Source organism: Epinephelus lanceolatus, chromosome 2, assembly GCF_041903045.1.
Source record: "Epinephelus lanceolatus isolate andai-2023 chromosome 2, ASM4190304v1, whole genome shotgun sequence".
NCBI lineage: Eukaryota > Metazoa > Chordata > Actinopteri > Perciformes > Serranidae > Epinephelus > Epinephelus lanceolatus.
Genome location: NC_135735.1, coordinates 30,962,811 through 30,979,699, shown reverse-complemented (window position 1 = coordinate 30,979,699; position 16,889 = coordinate 30,962,811). Strand labels below are relative to the sequence as shown.

General features: G+C 40.5%; 2 protein-coding genes across 3 annotated transcripts in view; both read right to left on the bottom strand.

The window, feature by feature from the left end:
* Positions 1–5,403, bottom strand: part of LOC117256439 (frizzled-3-like) — a 41,803-nt gene extending 36,400 nt beyond the window's left edge. For both annotated transcript variants that reach the window (XM_033625861.2, XM_078160614.1), the window contains exons 1-2: positions 5,262–5,403; positions 3,299–4,249 (exon numbers count right to left, since the gene is read on the bottom strand). In XM_033625861.2, the coding sequence (XP_033481752.1) occupies positions 3,299–3,679 (381 nt within the window). In that variant the 5' untranslated portion in view covers positions 3,680–4,249; positions 5,262–5,403. The remainder of the gene's footprint in view (positions 1–3,298; positions 4,250–5,261) is intronic.
* Positions 5,404–6,953: 1,550 nt separating this feature from the next.
* On the bottom strand, positions 6,954–15,792 carry krtcap3 (keratinocyte associated protein 3). Its single transcript, XM_033625885.2, has 6 exons — positions 15,654–15,792; positions 12,408–12,592; positions 11,686–11,745; positions 11,383–11,580; positions 11,047–11,181; positions 6,954–10,419 (listed from the first exon to the last, which is right to left on the bottom strand). Exons 1-6 carry the CDS (start codon positions 15,664–15,666, stop codon positions 10,348–10,350), a joined length of 663 nt encoding a protein of 220 aa, XP_033481776.2. The 5' UTR covers positions 15,667–15,792; the 3' UTR covers positions 6,954–10,347.
* Positions 15,793–16,889: the final 1,097 nt, after the last annotated feature.

The following is a 16,889-nucleotide window of genomic DNA, read 5'->3' as shown; positions in this document are numbered from 1 at the left end:
CAGTTAAACTCAGTGCATGAGAAGAGAAATGGAAATGAGGAAAGCAAACAAAGGCGTAAGTCAAGAGAGCATTTTTATGTCAGATACGATTATTGAACACTTTATCAGAAACGGTTTGTAATTGTTTGTGTTAATGTTCGCTAGCGCATGATAATTATTTTATTTTCTTTCAACATTAAGTTGTGTTGTTAAGGTGCTAACTGCCTAGCTAGCATCTGAAATCTGTCCTGCTGGTCTTCCAATAACCCTTTCAGAATGATGGATACAGACTACTGCTGCCTACAGGTATGAAGAGTTATTTCCTCTCACACAGGCGTGCATATAAACACGCCGCAAAGATTACACCCAACGTCCAACTAGCATGTACGTGACATGCTAGTTGGATGTTGGCTGTAAACACGCCGCAAAGATTACACCCAACGTCCAACTAGCATGTACGTGACATGCTAGTTGGATGTTGGCTGTAATCTTTGCGGCGTGTTTATATGCATCATTTTAGCCCAGACACAGGCAACGTGATGCAACGCAAGAATCAACCTTTGTCACCGCCGGTTCTTTGATGATGGTCTGATCCCTATTTCCCAATGACAATGCCTGTCATATGTTAATTCAACAGGAATGTTAGCTTTCCGTCAAAAGGTAAAAACCACAAAAGCCAGCTGTGCCTTGGTGGCTTACAGCATACGCCACATTACAGCAACATCCTGGGTTCGACTCCAGCCTTGGGACCTTTATTGCCAAAGAAATAATCTTCCAAAACAAAAAGTTAAATCAGACATTAATCATTAAATCTGAAAAAAATACAATAATCTAGTAGTGGTTGTCTATTCATTAAAGTATTAAGTGAAACAAGACGTGGATTTCTTGTTTTATCAATGTAATTACGAGCATTGTTACGGGTTCACTTACACACGCTCATACCGTCACATAAGCCCATGCACATACATTACATGCATAGATCTGAACACACACACACACACACACACACACACACACACAGACATTATTATGCAGCTTCTGTTCCATGAGAGATATTATTTTATCTCCTCCAGGGCTCCCACCAGGACTACACTGGCTGGTCAAAGCAGACCAGAGCAGGAAAACTAACAGGGCTCATGTTGCTACTCCACCATCTTCAGAAAGCTGTCTCTTCCATGACTGGAGGGACTGAGGGTGTCAGTTACTTGGCTCCATCTTCATCTGGGTCAAATCAAGTTCAACAACAGATGCTTGTTACAATCCCTGACACAGCGTGTTTTGACATGACACTGGGGAATTGACTTGATTTGAACATTTGCATGGTCCTTAATGCGCTGAGCGAATCCTATGACTCAATGAGTGTCATCACCCATTCAAAACACAAAGCAAATTCCAAATGCATGGCTGTCACTCTGAAATAAAGCTGTTCTTCTTAAATCCTCTCAGGGAAAAAAAGGAACTTCAGACAGCAGTGATCCTGACATCCTGTCTCTAGAGCTGCATATTTTGACATAAGAAAATGTTAGGAATCCCTTTCTGTGATTAAATATTTAGAGACAGTATTTTGGCTTGATCTTTTGGCTGACATTCATCTGGGTATGACATGGGAAAATATTAACTAGACATCCACCGAAAATAAAAATCCCCTAAGATTAAACATGCAGCATTGCTCAGCCAACATTAGCCTTGTCCAAATTCATCTGCTTTTCAACGGGGGTAATTTAATATGCCAACTATGAACAGCTGGAGGCGGATTTAATTCAACTCACTGTATTTCTTATCCTTCCCTGTTCTCCAAGGTACAAACCACAGTTTACACACAGTAGCCAAAACATGGGTGAAACTAAGCCAATCGGCATGTATAGTGGGTCTGCCAGACATCTGGATGGATGAAGACACAAAATAACATAACAGTCTGGAGACTAAACAAACTCAACCCGACTTTTCCACTAAAACAAGCTGGGCCTTGTCGACAACGATTTTGTCTTTTGTTTTTATTGTTTGCTTGGAATAAACGCTCCTCTTTTATCGTTTATAAATTACTAGGTATACCGACGGTAGTTTGGCGCTGTACGACTTACACACCCAAACATGTTCAAATCCCAAACACAGTGCCATACACAGCCTTTGTTACCAACACATACTGGCTGCAAACAGGTAATTACGGTCTAGTTATTGAGCAACACCTTGCTCTGCCCTCTATCTCCCTCTCTGGAGAGTAACAAAAGAGTAGGAAAGAGAGGTAACATAATATACATGGATAGTGTGTGTGTCTACTACTACACTCAGACACTGTGTAACGCAGCACCCTTTCCCCCTATTTTGCTTAAAGCTAATGCCCTCAAACAAAAAACATCTCTGGAAGTATCGCTCACATAACCACCTAGTTACTTTCTGTATAAGAATTTCTCCTCTTACAACCATTAGATTGCACCTTTTGTCTGTCAGCTTCTGTTTACATACATGAAAGGTCATGAGTGCCCGAGTGACTACATGTACATTTATCTATGTCTACCTGGGATGGTAACATGTAGTGTGAGGCTGGAGCCATAACATGAGGAGCGTAGACAGACTATCACCTTGTCTCAAATGTTGTGTTGCTCCTGTTAACTCTTTGATATTCTGCGCCTGTGTGAAAGCCACCTTACTCCAAAGTGTGGCTCCATGTATCCAATTTGTTCAAATATATGCTGAAGATCATGCGTTACAGGGCAATGTTTTTAAAAAGCTACCTGTTTCTCTTAATGTAGAACAAGGCCTCACCACTGTTTCTGTACAAACCATCTCTGTGCGCTCTTGACGATAAAGGAAGTTGGTGATTTGCTGGTTCACGTGTTATGTTTGCAAATGATGGAAAAAAAATCTCAGTCTATGAACTGACTATAATCATTAACAAAGAGCTCAAACTACAATATTGCTTTGATTAAGTACATAAAATCAAAAAGTCTCCTAAGGCGAATTAATTTAGGCTTTACTATTGAGAGTGCAACATCTGCAGCCAACATTTGTTGTGACGTTTGTTCAGTAATTCTCTTTTACAAATATAATCATAAATCAGCCACCATGACCTCTTGGAAGTGTTTTTTCCTTTAGGTGGTGCGTGACACTACAATGTGAAACTGCGGACTGCCGCTTTGTAGTTGTTTACAGTTTCTGCACCTTGTCACCAAAACAACATCATGTACATTTACTGTAAGTGGTGACTTATTGTTTGATTATTATGTTACACATCCAATTTCCCCATGAGCAGTGATACACACACACACACACACACACACACACAGCGTACATCACCTAAATGACACACAAAACAACTTACCTCCATGGCTAGTGCAGCCGTTTGCTGGTCATAGTGATTCAGTAGATTGGGCATAAAGGTGGTGTTGTAAGGCAGATCCTGGCACATTCTCAGTCTGATGGGCTCACAGCTGAACTCGCTGTGGCTCTCTATGGACTCCATATGAATGGACAGAGTGGGTGTAACCAGGGAGAAGAGGAGCAGGAAGATAGGGATGAGGGGGAAAGAGAGACACACAAGAACCTGTTGTCTGTGGTAACATGTTGTAGTTTTTAAAATCCAGTTTTTCATATATCCTCTTCCAACAGGTGCTTGCATCTCAATGTTCGACATCTCTCCACAGTGGCTCAGACTGATGACTTTAGCATCACCCATACCTCCACTAGACAGCCCTGAAGACATGCAAGAATTGTTTTTAAAACTTCTTGACTTCAGAAGCGATTGAGTCCATTTTTAGTGTCAGTGGTGGAGGTAAAAGTAAGAAATCCACAAGGCGGGTACACTCTGTATACCCTGAGCTGCACATGTGGTGGAGCCCCAACTGTGGGCCATGGATGAAGCTGTTCTTTGTGTCAGCCTTCAAACTCACCAGCCATTGTAGTGTATGCTTTTCTTGCAGTGTCTCAGAATGTGCTTTTAAACGCTGACTTGTCCTCATTTAAAAAAGACATCATATGGTTTCTCTCCACCGCCTGGTAAGCCCCTGGTCAAAGACAGACTCCCCTTGTTCCATCCCTCAAAATGAAAGCATGTCGCCAAGATAATAGATCCACAATAGATCTCCTCCGAGTTGCCGTAGGTCTCTTTATTGTCACCTCTCACTCCATTTCCAGCGATGTTTCACAGACACATGTGAAGATGAGTCCCCAACATGTCAGTATTGTCCAAATGATTTCACAGATTCCCCTGGAAGACACAAATCCTGTCTTTCACATTCAGCTCCCACTGTGGAGTGGATCCATGGAGCAGGTTCTGCAGGTTTAAACACACAAGGAATAAAGACCTAATGGTCAAACAAGCAGAGTGGGCTTGAAAATTTGCATGGTATCTGATATTGTCTCTGATCAGCCACACCCTTGTCTCTATACAAGTCAGGATTAAATATCTGATCTAATCTACAACAGCACATTAAGGGGTGGGGAGGCATTTCTTTAAGGATCATGACAGACTGTGAACCTCCAATGTCAAATAATCTTCGTCTGTCTGAGCGGGGTCATACATAGTTCATGCTGCAGCCCACTGAAAACATGCCCAAAGCAAACCGCAGCGCCTGATGCAGCTTTCAAGCTGTTACTGTGAACGTTACACCTGCGGATGATCAGACACTCCCCCACTCTCATGTTTGTGTGAGGTTGGCCGGGCAACAGTAGCGCTCCCCTGCGATGTTTCACACTCCGCCACTCGGTGTCTTTGTGGCTGACTACACAGTAAACTTCAAATGAATAAAAGCTTGGATAATATGATATAAAAACAGCGGAGAAAATGAGGGTGTCCACTTACTGAGTTTACACCTGCGCTACGCTGCTCCCAGTCGACCGTTAGACACGAGCTAACTTGCGTGTAACCCGAGCAACAGTCATAGCTAGCTAGCGTTAACGTTAATATTGTTAACGATAAATTGTACTAAACACAACTGTAACGTGCGGTAACCGGTACATGACACAGCCGTTAACGTAAGCGCTCTGTTAAGGAGACCCTGGCTGGTTATATAAAGCACAAACCTTTATAAATGAAGGCTTCACTGAGGCATCTTCGCGACGCTGACGGAAGAATCACACACGGTGACACGCGCACGAGAGCATATCAATCTTGGTAGCCCTGAGTGTGTGTGTGTCACCGCAGTGTCTTCAGCCCAACAGCGCGATATGTGAGCACATGAGCCCTTTAATGCATTCACAGTCTACATTCACAGTACTTCTGACTTGAATAATTAATTAAATGAGTCGCATGGTTCCTGTGTAGCGTTAAATGATCAATGCTTTACCTTGAGTGAAGAATAACGAGCGGCTTGGACACTCCTCGGCTCCACCGGCTCCGTTCACTGCAGTACTCCGCTGTTCTCTGTTTGCAGCTGGTTGCCTGCAGCGTGCAGTGAGCAGACTCATCGTGCCCGCGGATTCATCGTGACCGCGCACAGACATGACAAAATTGGCCCCACTGGACCGCACTGGACGGTGCATGCTGTTGTGGATGGCTTACATATGAGTGTCTAACAAGACCAGTGGACATAGGTGATAAATATTTGTTGGCGAGGAACAGTGTGTGACCAAAAATGAAATATGTGGGGGTCTTTTAAATGTTTGATTTCACCCTGATTAGAGGAGGTGATAAGGGGGTAATATGTGAATATTAATTATTATATCCACCTTAATTTGACATTAAAATTTTATGGGTGTGTATTAACATTTTAAAGGTCCAAGGCTAAAGATTTAGGGGGGATTTGGTGCTATCTAGTGGTGAGGATTGCAGATTGCAACCAGCTGAAACTTCTCCAAGTTGCAATTCCTGAATTGTTTATTGTTCGTGAGGTTTTTATCATGAACCAGATTATCCGAAGAGGTCTCCTCCTCTCCAAAATGAACAAACCCAATGATTTAAACTTGTAAAAAGACAGAATAGAGCAGTTCCACATGAACAAAATTCACAGCACTGTTTGACATATCAGAGTCAGGATGTTAGCCTAGCACCAACTAATCTGTGCTCATCACTTTTTGTCTGATAATTTAAGATCCAGACATTCAGGTGGTTTTTAACAGGAGCCAAATTATCCACAGAGGTCTCTACCTCAAAAAACAAACGATTCAATTGGTAAAACACTGAATAAAGCACTTTAACGTAAAAAAAAAAAAAATCTATGGTTTTTCCACTCTTGTTGCAAAGGGTCTGCTAAATACAGTGGCTGACATGTTAACACAAATGACCCTCTAGAGCCAATGAACATGCCACTTAAAAGTATAGAAGAATTTTTGGTATTTTATGGGAAACACATCACACAATTTACATATGACATAACTAAAAATTTTATTAATGTACATAAGCAACAAGCATGAAACATCATTTGTGGGCAATAAATTTGTATGCAGGAAAACGCTGACAAGTACAATTTGTTGATTGCATCTCAAATGTAATGGTTTGTCCATTCTGGGCTACTGTAGAAACATGGCGGTGGAACATGGCAGACACAGTAGATGAGGACCGGCTCCCTATGTAGATATAAAGAGCTCATTCTACACTAAAGAAAACATAATTATATTCCATTTCTGTCGATATAACCCCCTAAATCCTACACACTGGACCTTTAAGGCATTGGCGAAGCTACACACAGCCCGTGTGACCACAGTACATTTTTGTGTTTTTAAAGTTGTGCCTGTGAACTCAAAGATTCCAGGGCCTCCAAGGATTCAATCAGCATCACTCTCAAGGTCACCTGAAGGCCATTTTGGTGTTAAAAGGATACAACCCGTGACCCCGTATTAACATGACTGCGTCTGTAGCATCAGATGGGACACAAAGGGTGACGCAATTTTTTAAAAATCTGGCACTGATGTGAAGACAGAGACAACTAACTCCCTCAGTGGCTCACTGCAAGGAGGGACAGCAGTCTTCCTGTAGCAAAGATGTGAACTCAAAATAAATGGTGGACAGACACAACTAAAAGCACATAACTATCTAAAGGTAACATTATAAAAAATCTTTATTATAACGATACATGAAATGTATACACTGCTATAAAACCATAAAGCAAATAATGACATGTACAGTACATCCAAATTTGTCAAAATTTCAGGCAGATGTTACAAGATACAACACCTTTACCATGTGTTAGAGACATTACAGACAGGCTGAATCAGGGAAAAGATAAGTGATGACAATGGTTTTGTCCATATCGGGCTGTCCTGCTCAAGATATTTGAAGTGCTTTAAATTCTCATTTGGAAACAACAATGCAACCACAAAAAGGTTTGAACTATCCATTTAGCCTGATAAGTGCACTTAAAGTCTGCTTTAAATTCATTTTGTTACTGGCAATGCAAGTAATAAAAACACTCTTTCTCAAATGAGTGACTCACTAGATGGTCAGTTATTGAAATACAAATATGAAATGTGATACATTTATAAATGGACTGCACTCTACATAAACCTCAGATATGGGAGATCCATTACTTCACAGGAAACTATTTCCAAGAACCAAATGATATAATACACTCAAGTATTCCAGAAAAGCCATAGTTTCTGTAAGTGCCATCACGTCATTACAATATCACAACACACGACTCTGCTTGAATTCAGTTCATTTGTCCAGATACCACAATAAGCTTGCATCTACACTCTTATCTCATATGCATCTTGTGATTTCAAATTTTATCACTTTACAGTGACATCAACGCCACACTGCCTGAAAAGGCCAAACAGATGTGATGTGATTGTATCAGTCAGCACAATGTCAATATTTATCCCTTGAAGCCTGAGGATTAGCATTGCGTGCTATGACTCCGTTCCACACAATTGAGCATGGCATTAGATTAACAGTTTCGATGCTGATCTGATCTTCTCTGTCGTTGAGCTGTAAGGGGTCTGAGGCAGCTGGCCCACATACTGGCTTAACCTCTTACTGTTACCCCACTTGATATTTAACCACAGTATACTGCACATACACGAATGCACTCAGTCCAAACATAGCTATGCTGCAATCTAGATTACCTTTAATTTAGGGCATCTTTCCTAAAACATCCTTTTATTATCCCTATGACTTTTATTTTTTATTTTAGCAGTCTGAACTTTAAATAATGAGACCTGCTGTATCTCTGGATCCACACAGAAAAGATTTAAATTTGTTATTTTAGTTTCAGTTGTCATCTTGTCACTACATATGTCTTACTAAAGGCAAAAACAACAAAAGGAGTGTATAAAAGTATTGATTATATCCTGTGGGGGTTTATCAACCCTTGACTTTTACACAGCTTTTCAAATAGTTTGTGTTGTGAAATTCAATCAGTTTTAGCCCAAGGCTGACAAATAATGATGTGGTCAGAGGAAAACTGAATATAAATGAACACAATATATAAAACTAATTGCAATGTGTTCAACTGGTCAATGGTTTACTGTTAATTTATTATGCTGATCTGTTCTGTACGACATCTATTGCACGTCTGTCCGTCCTGGAAGAGGGATCCCTCCTCAGTTGCTCTTCCTGAGGTTTCTACCGTTTTTTTTCCCCGTTAAAGGGGTTTTTTTTTGGGGAGTTTTTCCTCATCCGCTGTGAGGGTCTTAAGGACAGAGGGATGTCGTATGCTGTAAAGCCCTGTGAGGCAAATTGTGATTTGTGATATTGGGCTTTATAAATAAAATTGAATTGAACTGAATTGAATTTACCTGCGAAATTAAGCCACTGTTGAAACTAATGAACATGTCACTTACTGCACTTGTCTTTATAATAATCTAATAATACAAACTATTTTCAAGAACTGCATGTCCAATTCAAATTGAAGCCAGACACTGTATTTGCATAGTATTGAAGAATTTTTGGTATTTTAAAGCAAACACATCACACAATTTACATATGAAATGACTCCATATTACAGCTTATCAATGAACATTAGCAGCGGGCATGAAACATCATTTCTGGGCATTAAATCTGTATGTAGGCAAACACTGACAAGCACGACTTGTTGAAAGCATCTCAAATGTAACGTAGCATTTTAAAATCTGTCCAAATATTAAAAACATTAAGAATGATAAAAGGTTTTGCTGAAAATGAAAAAGCTAAAAATACACCTTCATTTGGATAAAAATAATCTAAAAAAGTTCTGCTAGATATAAAAATGTAGTTTCTTCATAAACAGGAGGTTCCATCATACTGAAAGACACGCCACGTTTTGGTACAATCCAAACGGTCATGGATGGATACTGATAAGACCACATTATACCTAAGATTAGCGTTCACACACGTATATATATGCATTTAATCCTATAATCTGCACGAAAGGATCTGCACTTTGAAATGCACCTACTGGAACAAAAATGATGCAAGCTTCCTGATGTGTCACTTCAAATTAAATTTCCATTAATGTGTTTCATTGGGTACAGCTGCACTGACATTAAAGCTACAGTTGGGAACTTCCATGAAAATAACCTTTAGTCATATTTGTTGAGTATGTAAATACTTACACACGGTATTATAGATAGTCTGTGAAAAAATCATCGCCGCCCTCCTCCTCCTACTGCCTCTAATGACATTTGCTAGAACCTACCGAGGCTAAGTGAAAACAATTAGTCAGAGCTGAGGAGTCTCTAATGAAGCTCTCAAACACTGATTGTGATCCGGAGATCAAACTGTCAGGCAGCACTGATCAAATATAAATAAAGATTCTGTTACTGCATTGCCTATTTTTTGCCTTAATTGTTTTCAAAAACATATTTTAGTGCACTGTTTAGCTGTAAAATGAGAATGTTTGTAACGTGACACGACTGCTATGTTGGATACAGTAGAGCCAATATAAAAAATGCCCACCAGCCAGAGCAAACTGTCTCATTTTACAGCTATCTTTATTCATATTTGTTCAGCGCTGCCTTGTCTGACAGTTTGACGACAGTTGCATTAGAGACTCCTCAGCTCTGATTGGTTGTTTTCCTTCACCTGTGGTAATGCCATTAGAAGCAATATGAGGGAGCAGAGACCCTTAATTTTGTTCCACAGACTATCTGTCGGACGTACTGCTGTCAGGATACAATGACAGTTTCAGCAAATATGACAAAAAAGGTTTTTTTTTTAATAAGTTAGCAACTACAGCTTTAATCCAACTGTATTCTGATCACAACTTCACACACAAGATTATCTATTTAGTTTCGGATAAAAACAAAGAGCCATTAGGTAGCTCATCTTTGAGTCAGGGTATGGGGCTGTACATTCCCGTTTAGCCAGAACCAGAATCTTAAAACTGGTTTCGCTCCTGTTCCACGGTGACACTCACCTAGCTGACTGTAGGGCAAAATCTACTGGTCTCAGTACAGGTGCAGGGATTTGGCTGTGCTTGTCTACATGGAGTGGCGTCCTTTCTGTTTTCTGTTCAGTTAGGCGTCAGGGTTCACGTGCTGTCCAATCAGGCGTTGGCTGTGGGGAGTGCACTCAGCCTCCTCTTCCAGCTGGAAAAGATAAAGGAACGATGAGGTCTGAGTTAAAGTGACAGTTCATCCCAAAATCAAACCTACTTATTGTTCCTCTTGCCTGTAGTGCTATTCATCATCTGCCATGGAGATGCATGCCTTTTCTCGAATATAATGGAACTAGATAACACTTGGTTTGTGATGCTCAAAGTGCCAACACAATATATTTGCAACATAAGTGTCTCTTTCCAGAAATCATGACCAGGTTACTCAAGATAATCCACAGACCTTGTTGTGAGCCAGTTTCATGTAGGAACTATTTTCTTTCTACCGAACTACACCTGCCAGCGATATCATTGCACAGAACAAAGCATGCATCTACTCATGGATGAGAGGCTTGTGCTTGTGACAGCAAGATACGCATTAATGGCGTCCTCCTCGTTAGCTAGCTCAGTGGTGCTAGATGAGCTACAAGTTAACGAGAGGGTTTGCATGTTCTTTAGATTTACAGGAACAGAGTATAACAGGACAAGTGGGAGCAGATGAGTGGGGATAAGTGTCTGTGTGTGTGCACATCTGAGTCAGACAGAGACTCAGACAGACACACACTGAAGACGCCACACCCCTCAAGCACCCCCATCCCCACCACCACAAAGACACACACACCTGCTCTTTGATGTAGCTGTTCCCAAAGGGTGCCAGGCCTCTGAGAGCCAATCCGACGATGAAGCACCAGACAGACACTCCAGCCTCAACTGCTGCCAAGAAAGCGCAAGGGATCCACATCGCCAGGGTGGTGTCCTGAGAGACAGCATGTGACAGGAACATGGAGGAAAAGGTGTGAAATAAAGTATCTCTGTGAGGTCTAAAAGTCCCCTGTGACAGTTTTAATATAATTTCAAGCCTCAAAAGTTGCAGCTTGAATAGTCAAAGAGCAAACTGGAGAGAAAGGTAAAGGTGCATAAGAATGGAGTGAGATGGAAGAAGAACATGTAGACTCACATAAATCCGTGTTGTATCAAACGGGCATCGGGCACTGACAGGTGACCGAGCGTTGATGGGCACCTCTGTGTCATTGCATCCCAGCATCAAACCCTCGCCATTGTGAGCAATAGTGACACTGATGGCAAAGAGGAGCCCGGTGCAACATGCTGCTGAGAGCAGGGCGTTCAGGAAGGACGCAATCAGAAGTCCTATTTGCTGGAGACACAGAGACAAACATCACATGAAAGTAACTACTGAGTGGACACAGAAAGAACGACTGAAGTGATTATATCATTAGTTGAAAACAAACTAAATTCTCACCAGTTTTATCACATTAAGGTTTCTTGACACCACAATGGCAATAATCCCACTGGCAATGCTCTGGAAGATTCAAGAATAGGATGATTGTTTGGAGCGGGGTTTATTAAATTATTATCCGCAAATAGTGGCTGGCCCCGAGGTGGGGCTGCATTTTTCATTTGGGTGCTGCGCTGAGAAGACTTCAGACTCAACAAAAGAAATGACTGCAAGATCACCAGTGGAAAGCAGTGTTGGGAAAATATATTCTGTATCTTGTCTTTATTGTATTACATGTAAACCATGTAATACCCTGTTTTAAGTACATGTAAGGAATACATTTCAAATAAATGTGACAGTAACACTCATCATCAGCAGCTGCCAGTTTATCTGACACCTCAGTGTAATGAAGCCTCCCCTGAAGCAACTAGTAACTGGTTTGAAAAACCAGCTCTCTTATAAAAGGCAAGCTCAGTCTTGATTCCAGAGAAAAATACACAACACTATAAAGAGCTAACAGTGCAAATCACTTTTGGTGTTTACTGCAAGTAGGTGTTACTCTGATGCACAGAAAATCACAGGGATGAATTCAACACAGTTTTTTACATAACTCATCAAATTAATGGTAAAAAAATGTTCTGATAAGGACTGCTTTGCTTTATAAAGTTCTACAAACATTAAGAGTCTTGGTGCACACTGCAGATTTGGCATTAAATCACAGGATGAATGTTTTATATTTGACTCACCAGCAGGCCAGAGGTGACGGAGATTATGTTGGCTACAGTGTACTCAGTGGTGATATGCTGACTAGGTTTGGATATGTGGCGGAGGACATTGCCATGGACAATAGCTCCAAGGATGAAGTTGATATGGCCGACGAGGATGAGAGTTAATCCTTTTTTCATCAGCCTCCTCGGCCCTTTGTCCTTATCTGGATAACAGAAATACAAAAAATACTTAGATGTTATAATTAGATACAGCCTACATAAGTAACATCTGTAACATTGCTTGAGTGAAAGTTTGTAACTGGTAGGTTAGAGGGTTTCTATAATTCTGTGCTCCTTACAACCATATTGTACACAAAGAAAAAAGTCTGCTCTCACAACACTTAATTTTTTCATTCATTCTGTTTTATAGCCTAACTGATAATGTATCTTTACGGGCCAATGATGAAATCAATAAAAGAAAATGATGAACAGATAGTGTTGTTGAATACTGAATGACTTCTTTCTGCCTTTGTTATAAAATAACTTTTAATATACAGTACAATTCCTTTACATATACAGTACAGGCCAAAAGTTTGGACACACCTTCTCATTCAATGCGTTTTCTTTATTTTCATGACTATTTACATTGTAGATTCTCACTGAAGGCATCAAAACTATGAATGAACACATGTGGAGTTATGTACTTAACAAAAAAAGGTGAAATAACTGAAAACATGTTTTATATTCTAGTTTCTTCAAAATAGCCACCCTTTGCTCTGATTACTGCTTTGCACACTCTTGGCATTCTCTCCATGAGCTTCAAGAGGTAGTCACCTGAAATGGTTTTCCAACAGTCTTGAAGGAGTTCCCAGAGGTGTTTAGCACTTGTTGGCCCCTTTGCCTTCACTCTGCGGTCCAGCTCACCCCAAACCATCTCGATTGGGTTCAGGTCCGGTGACTGTGGAGGCCAGGTCATCTGCCGCAGCACTCCATCACTCTCCTTCTTGGTCAAATAGCCCTTACACAGCCTGGAGGTGTGTTTGGGGTCATTGTCCTGTTGAAAAATAAATGATCGTCCAACTAAACGCAAACCGGATGGGATGGCATGTCGCTGCAGGATGCTGTGGTAGCCATGCTGGTTCAGTGTGCCTTCAATTTTGAATAAATCCCCAACAGTGTCACCAGCAAAACACCCCCACACCATCACACCTCCTCCTCCATGCTTCACAGTGGGAACCAGGCATGTGGAATCCATCCGTTCACCTTTTCTGCGTCTCACAAAGACACGGCGGTTGGAACCAAAGATCTCAAATTTGGACTCATCAGACCAAAGCACAGATTTCCACTGGTCTAATGTCCATTCCTTGTGTTTCTTGGCCCAAACAAATCTCTTCTGCTTGTTGCCTCTCCTTAGCAGTGGTTTCCTAGCAGCTATTTGACCATGAAGGCCTGATTGGCGCAGTCTCCTCTTAACAGTTGTTCTAGAGATGGGTCTGCTGCTAGAACTCTGTGTGGCATTCATCTGGTCTCTGATCTGAGCTGCTGTTAACTTGCGATTTCTGAGGCTGGTGACTGGGATGAACTTATCCTCAGAAGCAGAGGTGACTCTTGGTCTTCCTTTCCTGGGTCGGTCCTCATGTGTGCCAGTTTTGTTGTAGCGCTTGATGGTTTTTGCGACTCCACTTGGGGACACATTTAAAGTTTTTGCAATTTTCCAGACTGACTGACCTTCATTTCTTAAAGTAATGATGGCCACTCGTTTTTCTTTAGTTAGCTGATTGGTTCTTGCCATAATATGAATTTTAACAGTTGTCCAATAGGGCTGTCGGCTGTGTATTAACCTGACTTCTGCACAACACAACTGATGGTCCCAACCCCATTGATAAAGCAAGAAATTCCACTAATTAACCCTGATAAGGCACACCTGTGAAGTGGAAACCATTTCAGGTGACTACCTCTTGAAGCTCATGGAGAGAATGCCAAGAGTGTGCAAAGCAGTAATCAGAGCAAAGGGTGGCTATTTTGAAGAAACTAGAATATAAAACATGTTTTCAGTTATTTCACCTTTTTTTGTTAAGTACATAACTCCACATGTGTTCATTCATAGTTTTGATGCCTTCAGTGAGAATCTACAATGTAAATAGTCATGAAAATAAAGAAAACGCATTAAATGAGAAGGTGTGTCCAAACTTTTGGCCTGTACTGTACCTTTATGTGCCTTCATTCACTGCATGCACAGTATGCATAGGCTACATACTGTGCATTTTAATCACTTATATCAAAAGGCCTTTATTCTGTGTGGCAAATATACTTCATTTCATTTGTGAATGTTTAGAGTAAAATAAGAACTGAATTATGATTTGCATGTGGAAAAAGAAGTCAAATCGTAGACTATATGTTCACAAATGTAAATGCTGAAAACTATAAGCTTGCAAAAAGTGAAGAATTAATCTAGAAACGGTGTCTACAGGTATACAACAGTTACATTTAATGATATTTGAGGCTCGTTCAAGACGCCTTTTATCCAAATTTAGGACAGATTTTTGGACAAATCGTGTTTTACTTATTTAAGTGAGTAAAGCCAATCTACATTCTGCCAACAGGTATCTGCATGTATTAAGTAAAATCAAAATTAAGAAGTAAAATATTATAGTTCTTTTAAAGATTTGTAACATTAAAAATGTGGACTTCACTTATTTTCACAAAAATAAATTAAATAATTTAATTAAATTAGATAAAATGCTTGTAATGGTTAAGACCTCACAAATTCAAATATAAGACTTTTGAATGACTTTTAAGGCCTTGTTGTTGTAACATTGAATTTAAGACAGTTTAGGACTTTATAAGGACCTGTAGACACCCTGAAAAACTACACATACACGGCTGCTCATCAATAAATAGACCGTAACAGGGATATTACTACCTACAGATGCATACTCATTTGCATAGAAAGGTTTCACTCACTGTGTACTGAGTCACACAGATGTGAGGAGGAAGCAGTAAACTAAAACGTTATAATTATTGACCTTTTCTCTCGTCAGTCTCTTTGAATGTTGAGAGCTCATTTCCTCTGAGCATAAACCACAGTGATTAATGTGAAACACGCACTAACACGCTGAATACACCTATGCCAAGTTTTCAAAGTGAAACAGGCTCATCCTGCCTGCAGGCCTGCGGTCAGCTACACCCGCGGAGGGAAAACAACCGTCGGTCACACACACGCTGAGTGACGTTACTTTACCGAAAGCGATTTTTTAAATTGAAAATGTTATTAAAGTTACTCACCAAAAGTGCACATCCCGCTGCTGAGTCAGAAGTTTCCCTTTGAAATAAATGAATGAGGGTAATTTCCGAGCAACTGCTCAATAACACAGGAGCAGAAACTCCAGGGTCCCTCTGTCCACTTCCTGTATGACGTCAGGAAACTCACCTGTGAGGTACCTGTAGCTTGCTGGACGCTGAGGGGCGCAACAGCCATTCCAGATTTACTATGAGCATGTAAGGCTGCAGCTAATATGTATCTTCATTATTGATTAACCTGCCTGTGATCATCTGTTAGTTATCATCAGTTCAGTCAATCGGTTGGTTTAGCAAACATAATGACTGGAGGGCTACTTTACTGTCTTTAAGAAGCTGTAGCACTCATTTAGAATAGATTTTAAGCAACATAAGGCATCCACTGGCACCAATTATTTTGGCATAGCTTGTGGAAAGGGGGCTAAATAACCCCCCAAATGTAGGCTAAATTTTAGTGAGTGGCATGGCATGGCCCCAAAAGGGGTCCCTTAAACTCTCACCTCAAGATATCTGAATAAAATTGGGTTGTATGGGCACCCATGAGTCTCCCCTTAACATGTGAAGGCTTGTTCCAAGTAAATATTTTGTGCCTTACAGTCAATGTACTCCTTCAAATTAAAGCTGTGTATTTGTCTTTTAAAGTAAAGGTTGATGAGTCACCTAACACATGTACATACAGATGCATAACACATTAACACAGGGTTGTAGAGCTCAAAACGTTAACTGTACCGATATTAGTCTATGCACAGCAGATAAGCAGTAATATCAACTCTAAAATAAGAAACCAAAGTAGTATGCGATTTCTTAATTCATCACATTGACATGGCATTTAACAAGCCTATACTTAACAGCATGATCAAATTCCTAATATTCAGTTACTGCTTTGATTTTGGTGTGCCACCCCAAGATTTTCAGTGGCCCTGTGGCCATCCCTGTGAAAATTTTCTGGGGTCACCACTGCAGAATATAGTAAAAAAAAAAATGTACATCCCATTTTTGTTTAGTCCTCAATGGCATCCTTAAATGTCCTGTTTCGACCGTTTGTCAGTAAAATATGGTATAAAACAGAGAACAACGGGACATCATATTTGAGAGGCTGAAAACAGCCATGTGTGCATGAAACATTTTTATAAAAAACCCACTAATCGATTAGTCAAATAATCTTTGCACCTCTACAAGCATTTTTGTTGTGTCATTCTCACAAACACTGTATCAGTCACAAAA